The sequence below is a fragment of the Rhineura floridana genome, chromosome 6 (genome assembly GCF_030035675.1).
Source record: "Rhineura floridana isolate rRhiFlo1 chromosome 6, rRhiFlo1.hap2, whole genome shotgun sequence".
Lineage (NCBI taxonomy): Eukaryota > Metazoa > Chordata > Lepidosauria > Squamata > Rhineuridae > Rhineura > Rhineura floridana.
This window is the reverse complement of record NC_084485.1, coordinates 53,974,146-53,994,890: the sequence shown is the minus strand read 5'-3', so window position 1 is coordinate 53,994,890 and position 20,745 is coordinate 53,974,146. Positions and strand designations below refer to the sequence as shown.

The 20,745-nt window shown below is 40.6% G+C and overlaps 1 protein-coding gene across 2 annotated transcripts; it reads right to left on the bottom strand.

Moving 5' to 3' along the window:
• Nucleotides 1-524: 524 nt before the first annotated feature.
• On the bottom strand, nt 525-19,980 carry LOC133387337 (mitochondrial glutamate carrier 1-like). Of its 2 annotated transcripts, none has more exons than XM_061631905.1 (10): nt 19,892-19,980; nt 11,153-11,323; nt 8,119-8,244; nt 7,306-7,361; nt 5,828-5,918; nt 4,887-5,005; nt 3,378-3,579; nt 3,132-3,286; nt 2,349-2,424; nt 525-1,657 (listed from the first exon to the last, which is right to left on the bottom strand). In XM_061631905.1, the coding sequence occupies exons 2-10, from the start codon at nt 11,170-11,172 to the stop codon at nt 1,498-1,500; spliced, it is 1,005 nt and encodes a 334-aa protein (XP_061487889.1). In that variant the 5' UTR covers nt 11,173-11,323; nt 19,892-19,980; the 3' UTR covers nt 525-1,497. The 2 variants fall into 2 exon arrangements, with proteins under 2 accessions (XP_061487889.1, XP_061487890.1); XM_061631906.1 differs by having other exon boundaries at nt 11,153-11,284; nt 19,892-19,979.
• Between the last annotated feature and the right edge of the window lie 765 nt (nt 19,981-20,745).

Below are 20,745 nucleotides of genomic sequence, written 5' to 3'. Positions count from 1 at the left end.
ATACGTTTGTAGGCTGTTCACTCTTGCTTATGGAGTCTAATTTGCCTGATATTGCTAAGCAGGAGGTTTTCAGGGACTGAGGGCTCAACATTTTTGCCCATGCACTACTGAAGGTGGTGGTGGTGGTGGTAATGTAACCAGATCATGCCATTTCACACAATCCTTTGGAATTACATGCCCACACAGAAACTGGTCATTTTCATGATATCACAGGAAGTAAAATACATTAACAAGCAAGTTCCTTCTCAGCAACAGGGCTCTGACTTCTGTTGAGTAGAGTGAAGAGACAGAGTGACAGGTTGTTGCCAGTTCAGAAGACTGGGTGTATTTTAGTTAATCTAGCAAATTAGCAATTCTTACAGCAATATATTTGTCAAAATACATGTGAAGATAGAAGAATGCAAGTTTGACAGCTGAAACAGTCCCAACCATGTTCAACCCATTATGTCAGTAAAAAGTGTAGATGGCAAAGGGTACTTTGCATGGTCATTGTAAAGACAACACAGACACACATTGCTCTAGTCTGAACCTTTTTTATTGTGGCAGGGTAAGTGCAGATCTCTTGCACTGCACACACATAATTTATGGTATGTCTAGAGACCATCTTATACTTCCGTAGAAAAAGATCACACCCCTTGATGAGACCAGTGATAAAGAAATTCTATAGTTAATTATGAACATTAAAGCCTGTAATGTACTTTCATAAAAACATAGGTGCAACAGCCAACCAAGAAAAACTGCTTAGCAGTTTGCTTGCACAACACATAGTTAACAGTTAGTTCCCAGCTGAGCTATAACTGGGTGCTAGGGAACATTTTTGAGAACCTTCAAGATTGATAGCCTAGGGAAAAATCATAAGCTATCTTGCTTCCTTTGCCTGCTAACATTTGTGTTGCCTTACATTGCTTTGCATTTAGCAGTCACCACAGGAACCAAATTCTTTACTCTTATGTAAAGTTACAAGTTACAAAGACAGATATATAAACATTCACACAATTTTGTTCCCCATTTTGCCTTTGGTAAGTGAGATAACAGCAGAGTGAATTTTATTTTACCATACCATGGAAAGACTGCAAGTGGGGTGGCCCCACAAATATTTTTGCTCCATTCATAAATAAAAAAAGTTTCTGATACATCCTCCCACAACCAGACTTAATAAAAAGTAGTCATTCCATTCCATTCTCAGAGGCTCCAGTCTCTCAGCTCCCAGAACCCAAAGACATGCTCCCTTTTACACATACAGATGCCTGTCTTACTTTATCACAACACTTGACTTTTAATATAAGAAAAAGACACACATCAACATTAGAGAAGTATGTGCCTAGGTCAGTCTGGCTCCAAAACTTGATATTTAGTGAGCCCTAGTGGACTTGGCTCACAGTCTAAATTCTGACAGAGGAAACACTGATAAGTCAGTCTGAAATTTTGCTATTTTCTTGTCTTGTCTGGCAATTCTTGTTGATTCATTGCAGTAGATCAAAGGAACTAGAAGGAAGTCTAGGGGGAAAGTCTTCCATACTGGCATAGCTCAATTAGAAATTCTCCAACTCCTATAAAGTATATACCTTGAGCTATACCAAAGAGAGGTGCAATGACCAGTGCTCTGCAACCAGCACCTTTGAGGAAGGCTGAGGGACCCTCCTTCATCCATATTTTCCTGAAAGAGAGAACACAAAACCATATATATATATGTGGTTTCTAAATTCTGCACATATCACTTTAAAATTATTTCACAACTATTGTGTCCATATCTCAACATTCACCCAGAGATCTCTATGGATGTTCCTGCCAAAAGCATGGACCTGATTCCTTCCTGCATCTCATCCTATAAAAATAAGTCTTAAAAGAGAAAGGTACATACTAGAAATTGGCATGATTCCAACAAGTTTATGGCCAATTCAAATATTTGAAAACTGCTTCTTTATTATTTAATTTAACTGCATGGCAACATTCCATGGCAGCAGCACAGTCTAGATTGGATCATGTGGGAAATGGCTTTCAAATGTTGCAGCCATGTGCTTGGGGTGACCAGATAGTTTTACTTTTATCATTTTCACAGCTACTGCCTTCTGACTGCTGAGGTAACTGGGGCAAATTAGGGGCAACTGTTTTCATATGTCTGAAAATCAGTTTAAAAGGCCTGATGTGAATGCATGGAAGTACTTTTCATGTCTTCTCAAGCAGCAAACCTTCACATTTAACACCCTGGGCTCCTACTGGGAGGAAGGGTAAGATATAAATGTAATAAATAAATAAATAAACATATTGCTTAACATTATAAACATCTGCTTATACTCTGGCTTAACAGTCAACTATTCATAGTGCTTTATGGCCTTTTTATTACCTACCGTGCACAATCAATAATTCCATTATAGCTCTCCTCATTTCTTCCCTTGTCCATGGATTGAAGACGAGTCTTTATTACTGTAAAACAAAAATAGTAATTGGCAGGTTAGAACACTAATGCAGGTGGGCCTGAGAACAATATGTCTGCAACCTGTTAAACGTCTTCCTGTTGTAAGTTGATTAAACCACTGTGTTACTCTGGAGGCAATCTGGTTCCCTGTACAGAGAGCCCCAAACAAATGGAAGGGTAGCTTCCAGAGATCCCCAAGGAGATACTCTTTTCCTACTATTTATGACTACTGACTGAATAAGCATGAAATACAATAATATTTCAGTTAACAAAGTAGATGTATTCCTGAACGTTACTTCTTTAACAGAAACTTTGGTACCAGAGGTTGGAATAATATGAAAAGACACCCACTCATAGATGGTGGGGAGAGCTTCAACAGGGGCTTTAAAGGGTGCCTACCCAGCAGCCTCCTCCCCTCCTCTGAATCGTATTGGATCCTTCCCTCCCTAGCCCTGGGAGAAAGCAAGAGATCTCTTACATGCAAAGCAAACACACAGATCTGTCAGTTTCACCCTAGCAAAGGCACAGGCTTGACAGTTTATCCATAGCAAAGCAAAGACACAGACTGGTAAGTTTCACCTTAAAGCAAAGATAGGGGCTTAAAGGTTTATCTATAGCAAAGCAAAGCTGGTCAGTTTCATCTTTTAAAAAGCCTTCATTAAAGTATTACTGTACATAAAAGCACAAAAGAGATGAGATATAAAACGTCTCTTACCATCACAAGGATTGACAGACACAGCTGCCACTGAACCAGCCATGCAACCAGCGAGAAAAGAACGAAAGAAAGGGGCTCTCTTCTCCAGGGAATCCTGTCCTGCTCTGTTCAGATGGGCAAACAGTGGAAAATAGATGACAGAGAATGGGACATCCCTAGAACACAAGGAGTTATTCCATTTTCATACAGGCATACAAAAAAATTGGTCTGGGAACGGGAAAGGCAAAGATGATGCACCATCCTTACCTCAGCAAGGTGGCCCCGAGACCTTTGTAGAGTCCTTTAATGCCCTGGGTATGCAGAAGTTCAGCTGCTATCTGGGTGGCTGATATCTTCCTTGGAATAGCAATTGGTCCTACATTATATGCTCTGGTAAGAACAGGGCTGACAGCTAGAAGCTTACATCCAGGAGATGAGCAAGGAACTCTGCTCACAAGCTGCTGAGATGCTGCAATGAAAGTGAACAATATGTCAGGCTCATTGGTCTCTTCAAAATTCTGATTTGGCCTTCCCTCATCCCTCAGCATAGACAAGTCTTAGATGCATTCTAAATTCTGGAAATCCCTCCAACTACTTTACTGAAATCTATGAGCAGTTCAGTGATGGTGAAACAGAAGCTCTAGTCAGGCGCACTAAATCTTGATTACAATCACCCTGAGCAGGGCCATGCCTGCTGGTCTTGCCATCCATGAATTAAGGGAAGCTCTGTGGAAGGGAGTCTGCTGTACACACACAAGGTCCCACTGTGATCTGGAACCCTGACTGCACAGCAGGGAGCTCTGGCCTATGGACTGACTTCTGGTGTTTTGCTTTGTCCTCCAACAGTCCTCCAACAGTTCTGGGTCATAAATCACCCGCATAAGACTCTGCTTCTACCAGACAAAACAGTACAATTACTCCATATTTTTCACTAATCTGACCTTGCCCCTTTGGCTCAATAACTTAGAAGCATTACTGAGTTCCGGAACTGATATTCCTGATGATACATACATTTCTGCAGACACCATCTATAGCAGGATGAGATAAAATACGAGAAACTTAACTTCTAGGTTCAGTTCCAAGCAGATGTTATTCATCATATTTTCAATCACAAAGAATATATGCTTGCTTCACTGGTTCCCTCACTAGTCAAATAGATCAAAATCATGGGTCAGGACAAGACTATTCCTAATTCCTAGTCCTGTTTTACAAGTCACCAAATTATTACTGACCTGGCTCATGACAACCAATACGAATGGTAATTGAAACCTAGGTCAAACTGAGCATATCTTGTTTAATATTTTATGCTACAGTTTATTTATGAGCATGGCCACTTTGCATGCAACACTAAGCCAAAACATGGCTAAACATGAACATGTGAGTGTGCGGGTACTCAGTACACATTGTAAAAATTGTATAACTCCTCCCCCAATCATGCTGCAGTACCCAGAGCTTGGCTTAGCTTGGTTTGGCTTCGGTGTTATATTTGAATCCAGGTTCAAAGTTTGTCTCCCTCAGACAAACTATCTGTAGTAAGCCAAGAGCAAACTTTTTATAGCTCATGGTTTATCTGGAGTGAGACAAACAACAAGCCTAGGTTTACACATAACATTAAGACAAACCACGGCTTAGCTCTGGGTAATGCAGCAGCAATAGGACTTGGGGAAGAGTGAAATGGCTACAGTTTTTACAGTGAGCACCTGCACATTCATGCATTCACATAGTTTGGCTTAGCATTACATGTGACATATGGAGAAAGATAGCAGAAACTGTTACCTAGTCGACCTGCATCCTGCAGCTGGATTTTCAGCATCTCCATAGGAGTGGTAATAATAACCTGGCAGGTTCCAGCACCACAACCTGCCATCATCTCCTTAGATAAAGACAGGGCTACCCTGTAATAAATAGAATAATCATTATACATATGAAACAATTTATATTAAAAAGATTATTTAAAACACTAATACACTCAAGTATACAATTCCTGAAACGGAAGGGGCTGTAAAAAGGAAATATCCAGGTTATCTTCAGGCCAGTGGGGAATTTTGAGAATCAAATGAATTGAGCATGACTCAACAGCTTCTTGAAGTCAATGTCTCAATTGGACACCAGTATTATAATACTATTATTACAATTAGTCACATTATTTTTCTGTCCACATGGAACTGCATACTGGACTGTCAATGCTCTGTCCCACATCTTCCCTCCCTCTCCCTGCCCGTCCTGTAGTGCAAGCTATTGAAATCATAAGGTTTTGCACAAATATGCTTAATACATACATGCATACTATTCTTATTGAAATATCTGGATTATTTTTTTTTTTTACAAATTCAGCAAAGTACTTAAGAGGTAGCAATGATCAAGGAAGGTGTAATGGGGTAGAAACAGGACCAAAGTCATGGGGAGGAGCTGGGTTTTGTGCATCACATAGATGACCTTTGGAAGAAACTACTCTTCCAAACAGCTCACTGCAGGCTTTGATTTCTGTTTCCCATAGTTCACTTAACTTCTCCTTGTTTAAAAGATTAGTAATACTGTGTGCCTTGTTACAAAACACATTTTAGTTTACTCTACTCTCAACAGTGATCACAAAACTGCTTAATGTGTTTTCCCCAATTTGTTCATTCACAGAATGGAGTCTTCAACTTAAGGAGGAACACAGATTTAACTTAAGTAAGTTATAAATGAGACAGCTCTAGCATCTCAAGTTAACATACCCTTCCTTGGCAAGAAGGTGCCTAAAATAGTCATTAGCAGCCAGTTTGATAGCCTTCTCGGGTGTTACAAGGGTCAGATTAACTGCTGCACCTAAAAATAAATAGACACTTCTGGTCAATTGAAATCAGGAGGCTTTGTTCTAAAAAATTTATTTTGATTATAGACATCTTTGGCCATTTACTGTGATAGGGACCCAAATCCAGTTTTTCAAACTTACTGGAAGTAGTCCATTAATCAGCTACTGGTTTGTAAATGACTGGGGACTGCATTCTTAAAAGCATTAGCTGAAATCTTTCACACACTTGCACAGCTATACACAATTGATTTCAATGAGAATTAGATTACTTTTAAACATATCTGCCATAATGTGGGAACCGTTTAGCCACAAGAAGATTTCACATAGCTGGATGTTTTGCCTGAATGAGTCAATGATGTGGGTGGAACTGTTCACATGGGCCTTTTCCATGGTATCATGGTATCATGGTATCAGCATAAATTAACTTTCAACTAGAAATTTGTGTTATGACAGAACAATCCTAAATTGGGTGGGTGATTGTCCACTACATCTGAAGCCCTGCTGGCTCACACCAGCCATGGGAGGAGGGGAGGGCTTTGCCAAGTTTTTTAGCCTAGAGGATCTTTCTATTTTTAATCCTCACACCCCACTGAAAGGAATAGCGGAGAGATCAGCTGCAGGCTGGCATAGACGAGGGCCTTGCATTGCATCTCTTTCAGGGGAACAGAGCAACAGATCCACAGCCAGTTCCATCCCTCCCCCAGAATACCCCATTGTAGAGAACTATGCTTGCTACTGTTGGTGGAAGATTACTGCCCACCAAGCTCTCTGTGGGGGGAGTCTCCATGGCAGCAGAGCTCTTCCCCATGAAAGGAGGGACATATCCTAATCCCCTCCAGCAAGCAACAACAGGGGATTAGGGCTGTATCCAACACTGCAGCTCCAATTGTGCAACAGACTGCTATGCATGCAACTCAACTTCATCTCCCATACCCTTCAGCCTCCCCGTGTGCCCCCAAAATCATCTCCAGAGAGTTGAGGGGAGAGAACCTTTAGAGCAGATTTGGGGGCTGCAGGGGGGAGGAGAGGATACAGAAGTTCTGTTATGTGAGCAGAACTCTGCTCATGCTACACTGGATACAACCCCAAGTTATTCTACCCTTTAGTTTTGCCTCAGTGCTAAGTTCCAAAAAGTGCTGGCAAATCCAAAGCAAATAGCCACAGCATCTTATTTTGTGTATCTTTGATTTAGATGTCTGAGCTTTAAAGAACACAGTTCTATGCATTTTTACTCAGAAGTAAGCCCCAGAAACAATGAAATTACTCACTAGCAAGTACACCAAGGATTGCAACTGAAATTTCCAAGCCTGACTTTTCAAGATGAGTCCCCAGTCATAGTGAAAAGCATTATGAAGTGATATTATTGCATTTGGTACAGAATTATAAAAACACAGGGCTTACCTCTATACATTCCAAAATAACCTTCTGAACGTAGTGTTTTAATTAGACAATCCAACCTGATCAAGACACAATAATACTATTGTCAGAGGTTATCTGCCACCAAGACTCTTTTGTCATATTTGACATTAGAGCTTAACAGCAATGGCCAATGAAATATCCACTACAAAAAAAAGAGAGAGCATACCAACTGTTTGCAATATATTTGTATTGATGATGATGAATATATTTGTGTGTATTTTGTTTTTTATAAACCGAAAGAGAAAATAAAACAATATCTTACTATAGCAATTGAAACACAACATACAGCTGTGTATCTTATCATAAATTTATTGTTCCATAACATCAGAAACCAGGCTAATTTTTCATTTTCTATTTGCCTTCTTTCATTCACCTGTTCATTATTGTTTAATTTATCATATAAATAATGCTAATGCCCCATACTTTATAGAATCATTTCATTATTAATGGTGAATCTCTACTTTCCCAGTACCTACATCTATCTAAGAAAATGGAAAGCCTTCAAGTCGATTCAGACTTATGGCGACCCTATGAATAGGGTTTTCATGGGAAGTGGTATTCAGAGGTGGTTTATCATTGCCTTCCTCTGAGGCTGAGAGGCAGTGACTGGCCCAAGGTCACCCAGTGAGCTTCATGGCTGTGTGGGGATTTGAACCCTGGTCTCCCAGGTCGTAGTCCAACACCTTAACCACTACACCACACTGGCATCTATCTATAGGAACCTACAAATGGTGAAATAGAACTGCTCAAATATCATGTCAATTTAGATATAATATTTTTCCAGCAATTACTTACATGCTTTTGTAGACTTGTTGGCCACTTCTTTGATTCTGTAGCCTAGTTTTAACCAGGTCAATTGGAAATACACAAGTAACTCCAATGATCCCAGCAGCTCCTCCATTGATAAGTTTAGCAGGCAAACTGAACAAGAGAAAATATAATTGCATTGTATGCAGTTTTTAGCATCACCATAATGAAAGATTTAGAGCCACTTCATATGAGACAGTGGTACATTACTCAACTGTATCATACGTGTTAGAAACATAGGGTTGTATCCAATGCTGCTGTACTACTTGCGTAGGAGACGTCCACTTGCGCAATGGAACTTCTCCTTCTTCTCCTCTGCTCACCCTTAAAATCTGTTCCAGAGGTTGGGGGATCCTCCGGAGCTTATTTTGGAGGTGTACTGGAAGAAGAATGGGAAGTCCTGTTGCACAAATGGAAGTCCACTCATGCAGCATTGGATAAAACCCATAATGTGCAGTTTCTAAATATGTGTTTAATACGACTTCCGGGAAGGGTGACTTAGCCTGTGCCTGCTTTTGAGACGGGCTCCTGCCTCAAAAGAAGCTTATTCAGATATATCAGTCAGTTTTTTCTTTTTTTTTTGACTGATTAAACTTCTCCCGGGTAGGGAGAAACGAAGAGATTAACCTCAAAGCCTATTTTTGTTGGGACGACCAGATCTCATTAATTTATGGGACGAGGTCCAGCCGACGGAGGTGGGACGGATTTTTAACAGCAAGCTCTATCTGATAAAGCGAACGTTCACCTTATCTTCTAAGAGAGAACGCACTAACAGGCAAGCACCCTTCTTTCTATATTTTTCTTTTACTTGACTTAAATTGTTGCTGTTTAAAAGAGATTTGCCAGATTGATCAGTTTTTGACATCTCACTGGGGAGCCATAACTTCTCTCTGCTACGCACTAATTAATAGCTTATCTCTGTTTTTGTTGCAAAAAGCTGTCCTGGATTTGCATTCTAAAGATATACACAGAAGAGGGATTTCTATTCCAGATTTTTATTTTGAAAAATATTATACTGTTTTGAGACTATTCTCTTTTTGGTCTATTTTATTTTGACGAATCTGTTTCTTGACGATTGCCATTAATTGTTTCGATCCTGGGAACTGCATTTTGTTTACTTAACTATTGGAGAGATAAGGCTGTCTGCTCTGTTTATACTGTGATGTCACCAAGTTTGGAGTATTAACCCAATTGTTGCTGAAATAAGAAGTGGTTTTCCTATATTTTTCTTTTAAAATGGCAATTAAGAAAGTGGCTGAAAATCTGGAAATAACTATGTTTCAGAAAATAATGGATGAGATTGAGATAATGAAAATTGAATTGAGTAAAATGAAGCAGGAGATTAAAGATATAAGGGTCCCTGTGAGAGAGGTGACCCTGGAAGGGGTCCCTGTGAGAGAGGAGACCCCGGAGATTGGAACAGGGGTCCCTGTGAGAGAGGTGACCCTGGAGACTGGAATAGGGGTCCCTGTGAGAGAGGAGATCCCGGAGATTGGAACCAACGTGGAACAGGAACAAGATTTGGAGTCTATGGACTTTAGAAATAAAATCTATTGTTTGGAACTCAATGTTATCTCTGAAGAAATGAATGAAGATTCTAGAGATAAAGTTATCAATGGCATGGATAATCTTCTGGACTGGAATGATGTGATGGAGCCCAATATAGAGAAAATCTATGGAATTAACTGCAGCCATGTGACAATGGAAAAACTTTTAAGAGATGACCCAGTGTATTTTGAAAAAAAGAACAGAGATATGATTTTACAGCAGTATTTCAGCAACCTATTCAGAATGGATGGCAAGAAAATATTTGGGATAGAGGTAATCCCCATCAGACTCTTACTATATGACTATGGCTTTGACAGCAAGATTATTATGGAATACTGATAATGGAAGATTGGATATTGAAATTACTGGACTTAACAAGACTACTGAAGATGGAAGATGGAAAATGGAACTAATAGAGATAATAGAACAATGGCTACTGAAATTATTGAACCTAACAGATTCTGATGTGATGGATTAATTGAAATGTTTATTTTGACTATGGTTATGACAATAAGATTATCATAATTAGTAATGAGATGGATTAATCGATATGCTTATCTGGAAAAAAAAAATTGATAGATATATTTCTTAAAGAATTGAAACCTCTCTTTGACTTTTTGTGGAAAGAATAAAGTAATGTTTATGAGATTTGATGATTAAGTAAGATAACTACTGGAGGAAAGTGATTTTATAATATGACTTAAGGGACAGGATTGTTATGTATTATAGACTTATGACTGATTTGATCTTTGACAAATGGGAAGTCAATATTTTACTCTTTATTTTTTATTTTTTTTTTTGTTTTTTTTTTTTCTTTTTTTCTTTTTGTTTAACTATTTTTGATTTTGTTTTTTGTCTTTGAATGTTTTATGATTTTGTCTTGTATGTTTTATGAAAATCTGAATAAAAATTATTGAAAAAAAATAAATAAATATGTGTTTAATACATGTACATCCTTAAAGGAGCTTCCAAGTTGGCTTCTGTACTACATATCATACTGAGACTGTTGCAACTTATAGCTGCTCTGTATGAACAGCCCTTACATTTATGACTCTCTACCTCAACAAGCTCTCCTCTTTCATCTCCTTTCCTTTAATCCATTCAAAATCATGCTGCCACCTCCCTTGTGTCTCTCATTCCACCACTGCCTAGAGACCATTTAGAGAACAGAGACAGCCACCATGTCCACATGCAGTTATTCTTCAGGAGCATCCATATCTCTTGTTATTAGATATACAAATAGAACCATAGTAACTGTTCTTAAATACATTTTTCTTGCAATTTAATCTTAAATATTTTCAAGAGCAGGTCTTAGAACTTTAGAACAAATTGGTTTAAATAACATACATGAATAAATACCCATTTACAGATTTCATTTTGCAGCATTTGTTGCCACATTCATTCTCCAACTATATTGTAGGGTTTCCTGCATTGAGGCTCACTATATTTTTTAAATCTTGGGAAAGTCACATACCTAATCTGTTTTTCAGCCATCTTCTTTGTGATCACAAAGGCAAAAGTGCTCCAAGCTCTTTTTGGTCAGTAAGTAATACAAGCTGCCAATGGCGAGAAGTTGGTTCCTCAAAGCGACAATCCTGTCTATTCTCTGCAGAGTGAATTGAAGCTTTAAAATTCATCAGTAGTTCTATAAATAATCCAGAGTTATCTCATTGGCTGTTTGAACATACAGGCATTTCAAATAGCTCACTGCATCTCAAATTCAGTATGACAAATTTGAATACCCTCTCCCCACTACTATTATGCCATGTGTCATCATCTGTTATTAATACCTAAGTGATTAATTTATAACATAATTAATTTATGCAACATAAATATTTTGATGTAGGAATAACTGAGGAACTATGAAATTACAGGGATGATGACACCTTTAGTGAGACATCGGTAGGGGAAAATCATACATAAAACAATTTTAAATAATTGTTTTCTATTAGCTCAAATGAGAAAATAGTAATTTAGGTTGTAATAACTAAGGAGGAAGTCCCGTTACACTCAATTTTGAGTAAACATGCATAAGATTATATTGTATGACTTCAAGGAAACTTTTCCATTTCAGCAAATGGGTAGATGATGACAACATTAATCTGCTAGATTGCTATCAGTGCCAAGGAAGAAAACACCCATAATACTTCCTAGGGTAATTAACAGTATATATTGTGCTAGAGTTTCTTTTGTTGGCATTAGGCCGTACTGCCTAAGGATGTTTTCATCAGGTCTGGAAAGTTACAAGCATGTGTTTTGAGAAGCAGTCTTATCTGCCATGTCTGGCCTGAGAGAGCAGACTTGAAGGTCAGACAGGTTGTCATGGTAACGGGAGATAACAGCTGGGAAAGTTGTAACAGCCAGTTGTTGGTTCTTCTGTTGTCTTCTGCACCATGCCTCTGAACTGAGAGGCTGTCTTTACTTTTGCTTTTGGAGAGAGATGTGCTGTAGAGCTAGAGGGGGGGGAAACTGCTGAAAAGCCTTAATGTCTTAATAAAGACTCTTACATGATTTAAATGCTCTGAAGAAGTTTCTTGCTCAACTTAACTCCAACGTAATGTATGCTGTTTCACGCAACAACGCACACACGCCAACAGGGGTTCAGGGCCCAGATCCACAGTGCATTACACGGGAGTAAGTTGCTGGTCTGAACGGCAGACGGAGTTCCAGAGAGGGCAGCGTGATTGTACCAGACGGAGGTGAGCAATATGGCTGTAAACCTGTCTGGGGGAGGCTTGCCGATGGAACGACTTAATGAGAAGAATTATGGCAGCTGGAAGGAAGAATTATGGCAGCTGGAAGCCGAGAATGCGGGCTTTGCTGATAAAAGAAGATTTATGGGAAGCTATTGAAGGTACACCCCCTGCACCCCTTTCAGCAGCTTGGACTAGTAACGATGAGCGAGCTCAAGCTTTTATACTTCTGGCTCTATCAGACTCTCAACTGCTACACGTGAGGGATGTTACAAACGCCAAACAGATGTGGGACCGGTTGGAAGGCATTCATGTGCAACAGACCGCGGGATCTAGATTGTGTTTGGCACGGAAGCTTTATCAAATGCGCTTCACGGGTGAGTGCGACATGTGTGAGCATCTCACGGAATTCAGACGCCTGTTTGCTGAGTTGACAGACCGAGGCGTCGAACACTCTCAACTTCAGAAGACCTATTTGGTCCTGGCTTCACTCGATGGGACTTGGAATAATATGGTCATGGCTTTCGAAGCTTTGCCTGATGGAGGTTTGAATGTTGCGTTTATTGAGGAAAAGCTGACCCAAGAATGGCAGCGGAGACAGGAGGCGAAAAGAGCCGAGTCGATGGAAGCTGTCGGGAGGCAAGAGGTGAAAAATGCCGTGCCGAAGGAAAATAAACAGGAGCAGCAGCAGAGGCTGAAGGCTTGTTATGGTTGCGGAGATCGACGGCATCTCCAGCGGGATTGTCCAGTCAAGCGAAACTCCAGGGACGGAGGCTTGAAGCAAGGCAGTGTGAACTTTGTTTGTAAACAGAAGTCTCAAGATTTAGAACCTGTTAATTGGCTTCTTGACAGTGGAGCAAGCCATATATTAATTAAAGACAGACGTTTGTTTTACGCTTCAGAAGAAGTGAAAGACTTTGTTTTACTTGCTGATGGATCGTGTAAGAACGTGGAAGCTCGTGGACTGGTGAAGTTTGACAAGCTTGGAATACTGTCAGATTGTTTATTTGTTCCTGAATTGGCTCATAATATTTTGTCAGTGAGCAAACTGGTGAGTTGTAATTATTCAATTTTGTTTCACAAAGACCAATGTTTTATAATGAGGGGGGATCAAGTGTGTTTGCAGGGAAGCCTTAATGATTCACAGTTTGTAATAAAGAGCAGTCAAGCAGGGTGTGCTGTGTTAAATGCTGAGGCACAGGTACATCAGGGCTGCGTCCATGAATGGCATCAAAGGCTGGGGCATGCAAACCTTGACACGATTAAGAAAACCCCTTTGCACAGTGAAAACATGCGTTTAAGAGATTGTGGACAGATAATGGATTGTGATTCTTGTAATCAAGCTAAAATGACTATTGCCCCAATAAACCGGGAGGCTGAGAGAACCACAACAGCTCCCTACCAGCTAGTTCATGTTGATTTATCAGGGCCAATAAATGCTTCACAAGGAGGTGCGAAATTCTTCATGGTACTGGTAGATGATTTTTCAAGATTTTGTCATGTTTTTCTGTTAAAGCATAAAAGTGAAGCTGAGCAGAAGCTGAAACTGTTCATTAAGAGAATCGAAACTCAACATGACGTCACTGTGAAAGCGATTCACTCAGATCAAGGTGGGGAATTTACGAGTAAAGCATTGAGTGACTTTCTGGAGAGTAAGGGAATAAACCAGAATTTCACTGCTCCATTTAGCCCGTTTTCCAATGGAACTGCTGAGAGAAAAAATAGGGTGCTTGGGGAAGCAATGAGAGCCATGCTGATGGATTGCAGTTTAGGGAATTCTTTCTGGGCAGAAGCAATTCTTTATGCGAATTATATTCACAACAGGGTGTTACACAGTGCAATTGGAATGTCTCCTTATGAGAAACTAACTGGCAGAAAGCCTAAGATAGACCACATTCAAAAATTCGGGGCAAGGTGCTGGATCCACATTCCACAGGGAAAAAGGAGGGGCAAGCTTGCGCCCATAGCACAGCAAGGTTTTGTTTTGGGATTTCAGAATGCATATTACAGAGTTTGGTGTCCAGAAACACAGCAGTTAATTCTGAGCAGAAGCATTAAAGTCTCAGAAAAGCCTTGGGATAAAAGGCAGACAGTTATTCTTACAGGAACAGGTGGCACACAAACACGAACACAATCACAGACATTTAAGCCAGATCCTAACATTAAAGTGGAAGGTACACAAATACCTCTCAGAGATGCTTTGAATGAGCTCATTTGTGCAAAATGCAGATCAAAGAAATGAAAAGCTGAGGAAATGGAAGATCCTGGGCACGCGGTGCCAAGCACAAGCACAAGTACAAGCACAAATGGGGGGGCAGAGAGAGCCAAAGCTCTGGTTCCTTTAAGACGCTCTACAAGAGCAAATTTAGGCAAACCGCCTGACAGATTTACCGTGGGATTAATAACAAGTCCTGGCATGAATAAAGTTGTAGATGTGGATCCTGAGACACTTTATTTGACATGTGTTCAACCAAAGTTTGAGTGAATAAAGTTTTGAACTGTACTGAGATGTAATTTTGAACTGAACTGAACTGAAAATGTATGATGTAATGTACTGAAATGTATTGCAAGATGTATTGTAGAAATGTGTTATTGTTGTAATGGATTTACAGACATGATGAAAAAGGGGGACTGTTGGCATTAGGCCATACTGCCTAAGGATGTTTTCATCAGGTCTGGAAAGTTACAAGCATGTGTTTTGAGAAGCAGTCTTATCTGCCATGTCTGGCCTGAGAGAGCAGACTTGAAGGTCAGACAGGTTGTCATGGTAACGGGAGATAACAGCTGGGAAAGTTGTAACAGCCAGTTGTTGGTTCTTCTGTTGTCTTCTGCACCATGCCTCTGAACTGAGAGGCTGTCTTTACTTTTGCTTTTGGAGAGAGATGTGCTCTAGAGCTAGAGGGGGGGGAAACTGCTGAAAAGCCTTAATGTCTTAATAAAGACTCTTACATGATTTAAATGCTCTGAAGAAGTTTCTTGCTCAACTTAACTCCAACGTAATGTATGCTGTTTCACGCAACAACGCACACACGCCAACACTACTCACATTTTCTATACTACCCTTACTGGAAAGTCATATGACTTTGCCCCTCTGGAACACCATGCTGAAATGTCTCAGAACAATGCCAATATCACATAGTCTGCTAGGTTAGTAACTGGGAATTCCCCATATTCATGATGAGTCAGATACCCGTGTTGCCACACTAAAATGACCAAGAAGTTATGACCATGGCTGAGGGTAGAGCTTGCATCAGAAAAGGGTGCACTGCACAAAAAGCAAGATATTATTATCTTACAGTTTGAGCTGATAAGCAGACAGTTGCCTGTAAAGCTTACAGGTAAATTTTAGCTGTGGTATTATAGAGTCTCCAGTTTCAAAAAAGCTCCTTAATTTTGTACAATTCCAAAGAAATAGACTGATAACTTTTATTTATTCTCTCTTGTGACTGCTCAAGGCAGGTGTAATTACCACAATTTCTCTTGCCTAAGGAAAACGATGAAAAGTTATCTAAAGTTTGTTCATCTCAAATTTCTTTTGTCAGTTCTCCTTATACAGTATATCAAAATCCCAGAATTGTGCAATTTAGGGAAACAATACTTTTAAAAAATCCCACAAATTAATTAAAAAACCACACAGCAAAATATTATTTAAAATTCAATAATCCACATCTGCATAGGTGAAATCCTGAAACTCACTTAGCCACCTTCCCCTGCTCCTGAAACTCTTCCTCAATTCCTAAGGGAGGTAGGATATGAAATTCAGACCACTCATTTGGTCTGTGCAGGGTAGCTGTTCAACTTACGGTCAAGTGGGCAAACTTCAGGCTTGTGAAACCTACTTTTTTTTTTTACTAAAATCCAGAGGTCCACCAACTGAAGCCAGGTGCAAAATGGGGGCAGGGGGAACAGAAGCAGCATACCACTAGAACAGACCCAGGTACTGTATGCGGCTGTAGGCCGCTCTGCCTGGCCCTTGAAAATCTCCCCAGCACACACTCAGTTTTCCACAAGTCACACCCCTCACTGGCCCCGCTTCTCCCCTGGAGGGCTTTTGCCTAGCTGCAATGTGTCTTTGAACTCTGATAATGCCTCTTATTTCTTTTGATGGAGGATGGAGAGGTATGAGAGTGGGTGTAGAAACTTGTCTACTGTACAAAGATCATATTTTCAATTGTTGTCTCACCCACTTTTGACTCTGGCTCCCTCTACCACTGGGATGTGGTCCTTGGAAAGTTGTCCAGAAGGCAATGCAGCTCTAGGGCTAAAAAAGGTTCCCCATCCCTGACTAGAATCAAGGAACTGGTTGCTTCTGAGCACACTAAGGCTAGGAATGTTTTTTCAGTACCATATCTGATCTCACAATAGTCCTTTCACACAAAAACCAGTTCCTGGTCTTTCTCTCTCCCCCCCCCGCTTTCTTCATCTCAGCAACCTAATAGGTTGTAGCTCAGTGGTAGAGCCAGTGTACCATAGGATCTCTATTATAGAGGTCTATGTTGCTCTTAGAGTCGTCATAAAAAAATTCAGCCAATCACTACACATCCTACTCATGACAACCTTTCGAAAGAAGAATAGCCATAAGACACCTTCTGTTGAGAAGGGATGTTGTCATCAAGCCTGCCGATAAGGATGGTGTTGTCATGGTGCTTACCACTGCAGACTACATAGCAGAAGGATGAAATGACATACAGACTTCTTGACAAAGACATCTCCACAGATTTCAATACTAGTATCATTACAACTATACAAAACCTTACAAGTAGGAAACTTCTTAAAGAGGAGACTGCTGATCTCCTTGTTAAACCAAATCCCACCTCTGGAAGGTTTTACATGCTGCCTAAAATCCACAAAGCCAACTATCCTGGATGCCCCATTGTCTCAGATAACACAACTACTGAAAGATAGGGGGCTCACCTTCTGCAGTGCAAGGCAAACCAAGGGTGCTCTGAACTAGTTCCAAGACTCAGCTCTGTGCCAATACCAGTTCTGCTCTAAAAGGAAGGGGGCGATGATACTGAGCACTTCAAGTATACATGAAATTTCACTACTTCCCATCTGGGGGAGGTGTTGGAGAGGGCACAACAGCAGTAGCGGTTGGTTAGTACCTTCTGGTCAGGGCTCTTTTTTTCCTACAGCATTCTGTCAGCAGGCCTTATGCTGAGACTGCAACAGAAGAGACCTTGAGTTACAGGCAATGAGCTCAGCAATAACTTATTCCAGTCCCTTTCACTGCTGCCTCCCTCAAATTCACCAGGCACTGGTCTGCAAGGATTGGCTCTCTCAGCTTGCACCCTACACAGCTCTGCCTGGTAATTCTAGTCCATATATTCTTCACACCATTCTAAGGTTACACCCTTTTTCTGGCAGTTCGTTTGGGTCTTTTAACAGCTGCATGCCCTGGCAACAGTTATACAGATGAAACATTCTGCAACACAAAACCTTCATGATAGGAAAGGCTGCATTTGTTACATTTCCATGTCATTTTCTTTTCAGCGGCTACATGTTCTGCTTTTATTGTTTTACTGGTTTTATGTATGCCATATGTGTATCACTGAACACTAAAGTCAGGATCATTCAGAGCATGGTATTCCTGATCTCTATGTATGGATGTGAAAATTGGACAGTGAAAAAAGTGGATAAGAGAAAAATCAACTCATTTGAAATGTGGTGTTGGAGGAGAGCTTTGCAGATACCATGGACTGCGAAAAAGACAAATAATTGGGTGTTAGAACAAATTAAACCAGAACTGTCACTAGAAGCTTAAATGATGAAACTGAGGTTATCAAACTTTGGACACATAATGAGAAGACATGATTCACTAGAAAAGACAATAATGCTGGGAAAAACACAAGGGAGTAGAAAAAGAGGAAGGCCAAACAAGAAATGGATTGATTCCATAAAGGAAACCACAGACCTGAACTTACAAGATCTGAACAGGGTGGTTCATGACAGATGCTCTTAGAGGTCACTGGATTCATAAGGATAAGTCGTAATCAACTTGAAGGCACATAACAACAACAATGAGTCTTCTCAGTTTAAGAAGAGGATTAGAAAAAAAAGCTCAAGCAACTAAAGAGATGCATGAGGAAACAAAGGGGGGGGAACCAACTTTAAAACCATCTGTCTGCAAAAATGGTACCAGTCCCACTACCCCTTTGCCATGGATTCCTCTTACATTCTCAAGTGATGGATGCAGTACAGAAAAAAGTCCTGCCTGGAAGGTACCAATCAGGTCCCCAGTGGTCATTCTGCTTCTCCCCATTGCCTTCAACCCTTGGAAAAAGAGCATGATCATCATGCATCTTGTGAAATGGGCTGTAGTTCACAAAAACTTCAGCCACAATAATAGTTAGTTTTTAAAGGTGTCTCCCCTTTGTTATTTTTGCTGCCAATAGGCTACCCCCTCTGGAAAAATATTTCATGAAAAGATGATGTGGTATACTTAACCCCAGTTAAGATACCTCAAGCAAGATTGCTGTATTATATTCCCCCCTAACTGGGCTTGTCTTTTCATGGGTTGCACGACAGACATTAAGTGCAGCTTTCTCAGCAGATCAATGCAGTGCTAGGAAAAGCTTCACTGGCTGTATTTCTGCTTGCCCTTCAGCAGTCATAAGATACAGGAGCCCTATTAAAGGACAGTAAAAACAACAGCGCACCATCATTCTTGACACACCTTAACTCAAGAAGCCTCACCTGTCCATGAATATGATTATTAGCTCTTATATGCCTTGCTACGCCATAGCATTGTGTCAAAGTACTACAGTCTGCAAGCATAAGGGGCGTTAGGAGTGTTCCTAACTGGCCCAGAGGGAGTAATTTAATTGACCGATTTTAAACATCCATGTATACCATCTTTTATTAGTGATTTCAATATGATTTACAAGAATTAGAACAAGTAGTAAAACAATTAGTACATAAAAAACAAGCAGCAGATAAAGGCCACATCTGCACTACACATTTAAAGCAGTATCATACTACTTTGAACAGTTAAGTGGTTTAACTGTCAATTCCTGTTCCCAGAGAATTCTAGGAATTGTATCTCTGTGAGGGCAATAAGGGTTCAGCACCCTTTACATATTACAGTTCCCGGGATACTTTGGGGAAAGCCATGACTGTTTAAAGTGATATGATACTGTTTTAAATGTATAGGGGCCAAAATCACAATTAAAGTCAGAGGGTGATATCCAACTGTTAGGGATCATCCCTGACTATTGACCATGCTGACTGGGGTGATGGGAATTGGAGTCTAACTGTCAGAGATGTTGGAAGTCACTACAGTGCTTAAATTGGGGAAGGAACATCATTCAGAGACAAGAGCAGATGCTCTGGCTGCAGGTCTCAGGTTCACTCTCTGGCAAGTTGCGCAAAAAGAAGAAGTGTATATTAAATTAAATGGGAACGGAGCGGTGGCCGTGCAATACGAGACGCCCCTCCTCCTTCTTGGGTCAACGGTCGGGCAACGGCTCTTGGTTTCAAATTCTAAAAGTCCCAACAGTTCCGCCTCCGTGTTTACTCACCCAGCTGCTCTGAGCAGAGCTGCTTTTCCATTCACGTACAAAGCGGAAAGAATCCCCACAGCCTTCCGAGTCGGCCGATGGTCCCGCTCTCCCGCCTCTACCAAAGACGCATGGTGATTGGTCACAGCTACCAGCAGCTCACCCAATGACAGGAAGCGGCTAAGCTCATTCTCTTTGCCACCCTCATTAGCCTACAGAAAGTGTGCCCTGCTTGAAATAGTGCAGGGGCTAAATTGACCCATTTTTTAAAATGGTTGCTTTTCCAGAAAAGCTTGTTGTTGTATGATACAATTTTAATTCAAAGCGTTTTCGTTTAGACCCGTTTCACCGTTAATTTTCTTTTCACTGCCTCACTCTTTCTTCTCAGCATGTGACCGTTTTTTGGTTTTCTCATTCTCTGTTCTTTGTAAGGAAAAGGGGAAGACGTGGCAGGGGTGAATGAAATGACGCATGATGGTATGGAGAAATTGGACAGAGAGATTTTTCTTCCTCTCACCATGCTAAAACCTGGGGCCATCCAAGGCATCTGTATGCTGGAAGATTCAGGCCAAACAAGAGAAGGAACTTTTTGTTTTACACAGCGCATACTTCAATTTGCAACCTCAAGATGGCCAGTCAGCTTGGAGGGCTTTAAAAGAGGATTAGACAAATTCATGGAGGAAAAGGCTATCAATGTCTACTAGCCAGGATGGCTATAGATTGCCACCAGCATGTCTTTGAATACCTGTTGCAGGGGAGCCCAAGTGTGAGAGAAGTATTGCACGTATGTTCTGGCATCTGATTGGGCACTGTGAGAACAGGGTGCTCTGATGCTGGACTAGGTGGGTATTTGGTTTACTTACCTCCTTATGCCT

Coding starts and splice junctions, on each gene's coding strand:
- LOC133387337 (XM_061631905.1), bottom strand. CDS start 11,172: ATGGCTGAAAAACAGATTAG. Junction 7,362..8,118: donor CAACAAGTCTACAAAAGCAT/GTAAGTAATTGC, acceptor TGTCTTGATCAG/GTTGGATTGTCTAATTAAAA. Junction 2,425..3,131: donor GTCTGTCAATCCTTGTGATG/GTAAGAGACGTT, acceptor TTTGTTTTACAG/TAATAAAGACTCGTCTTCAA.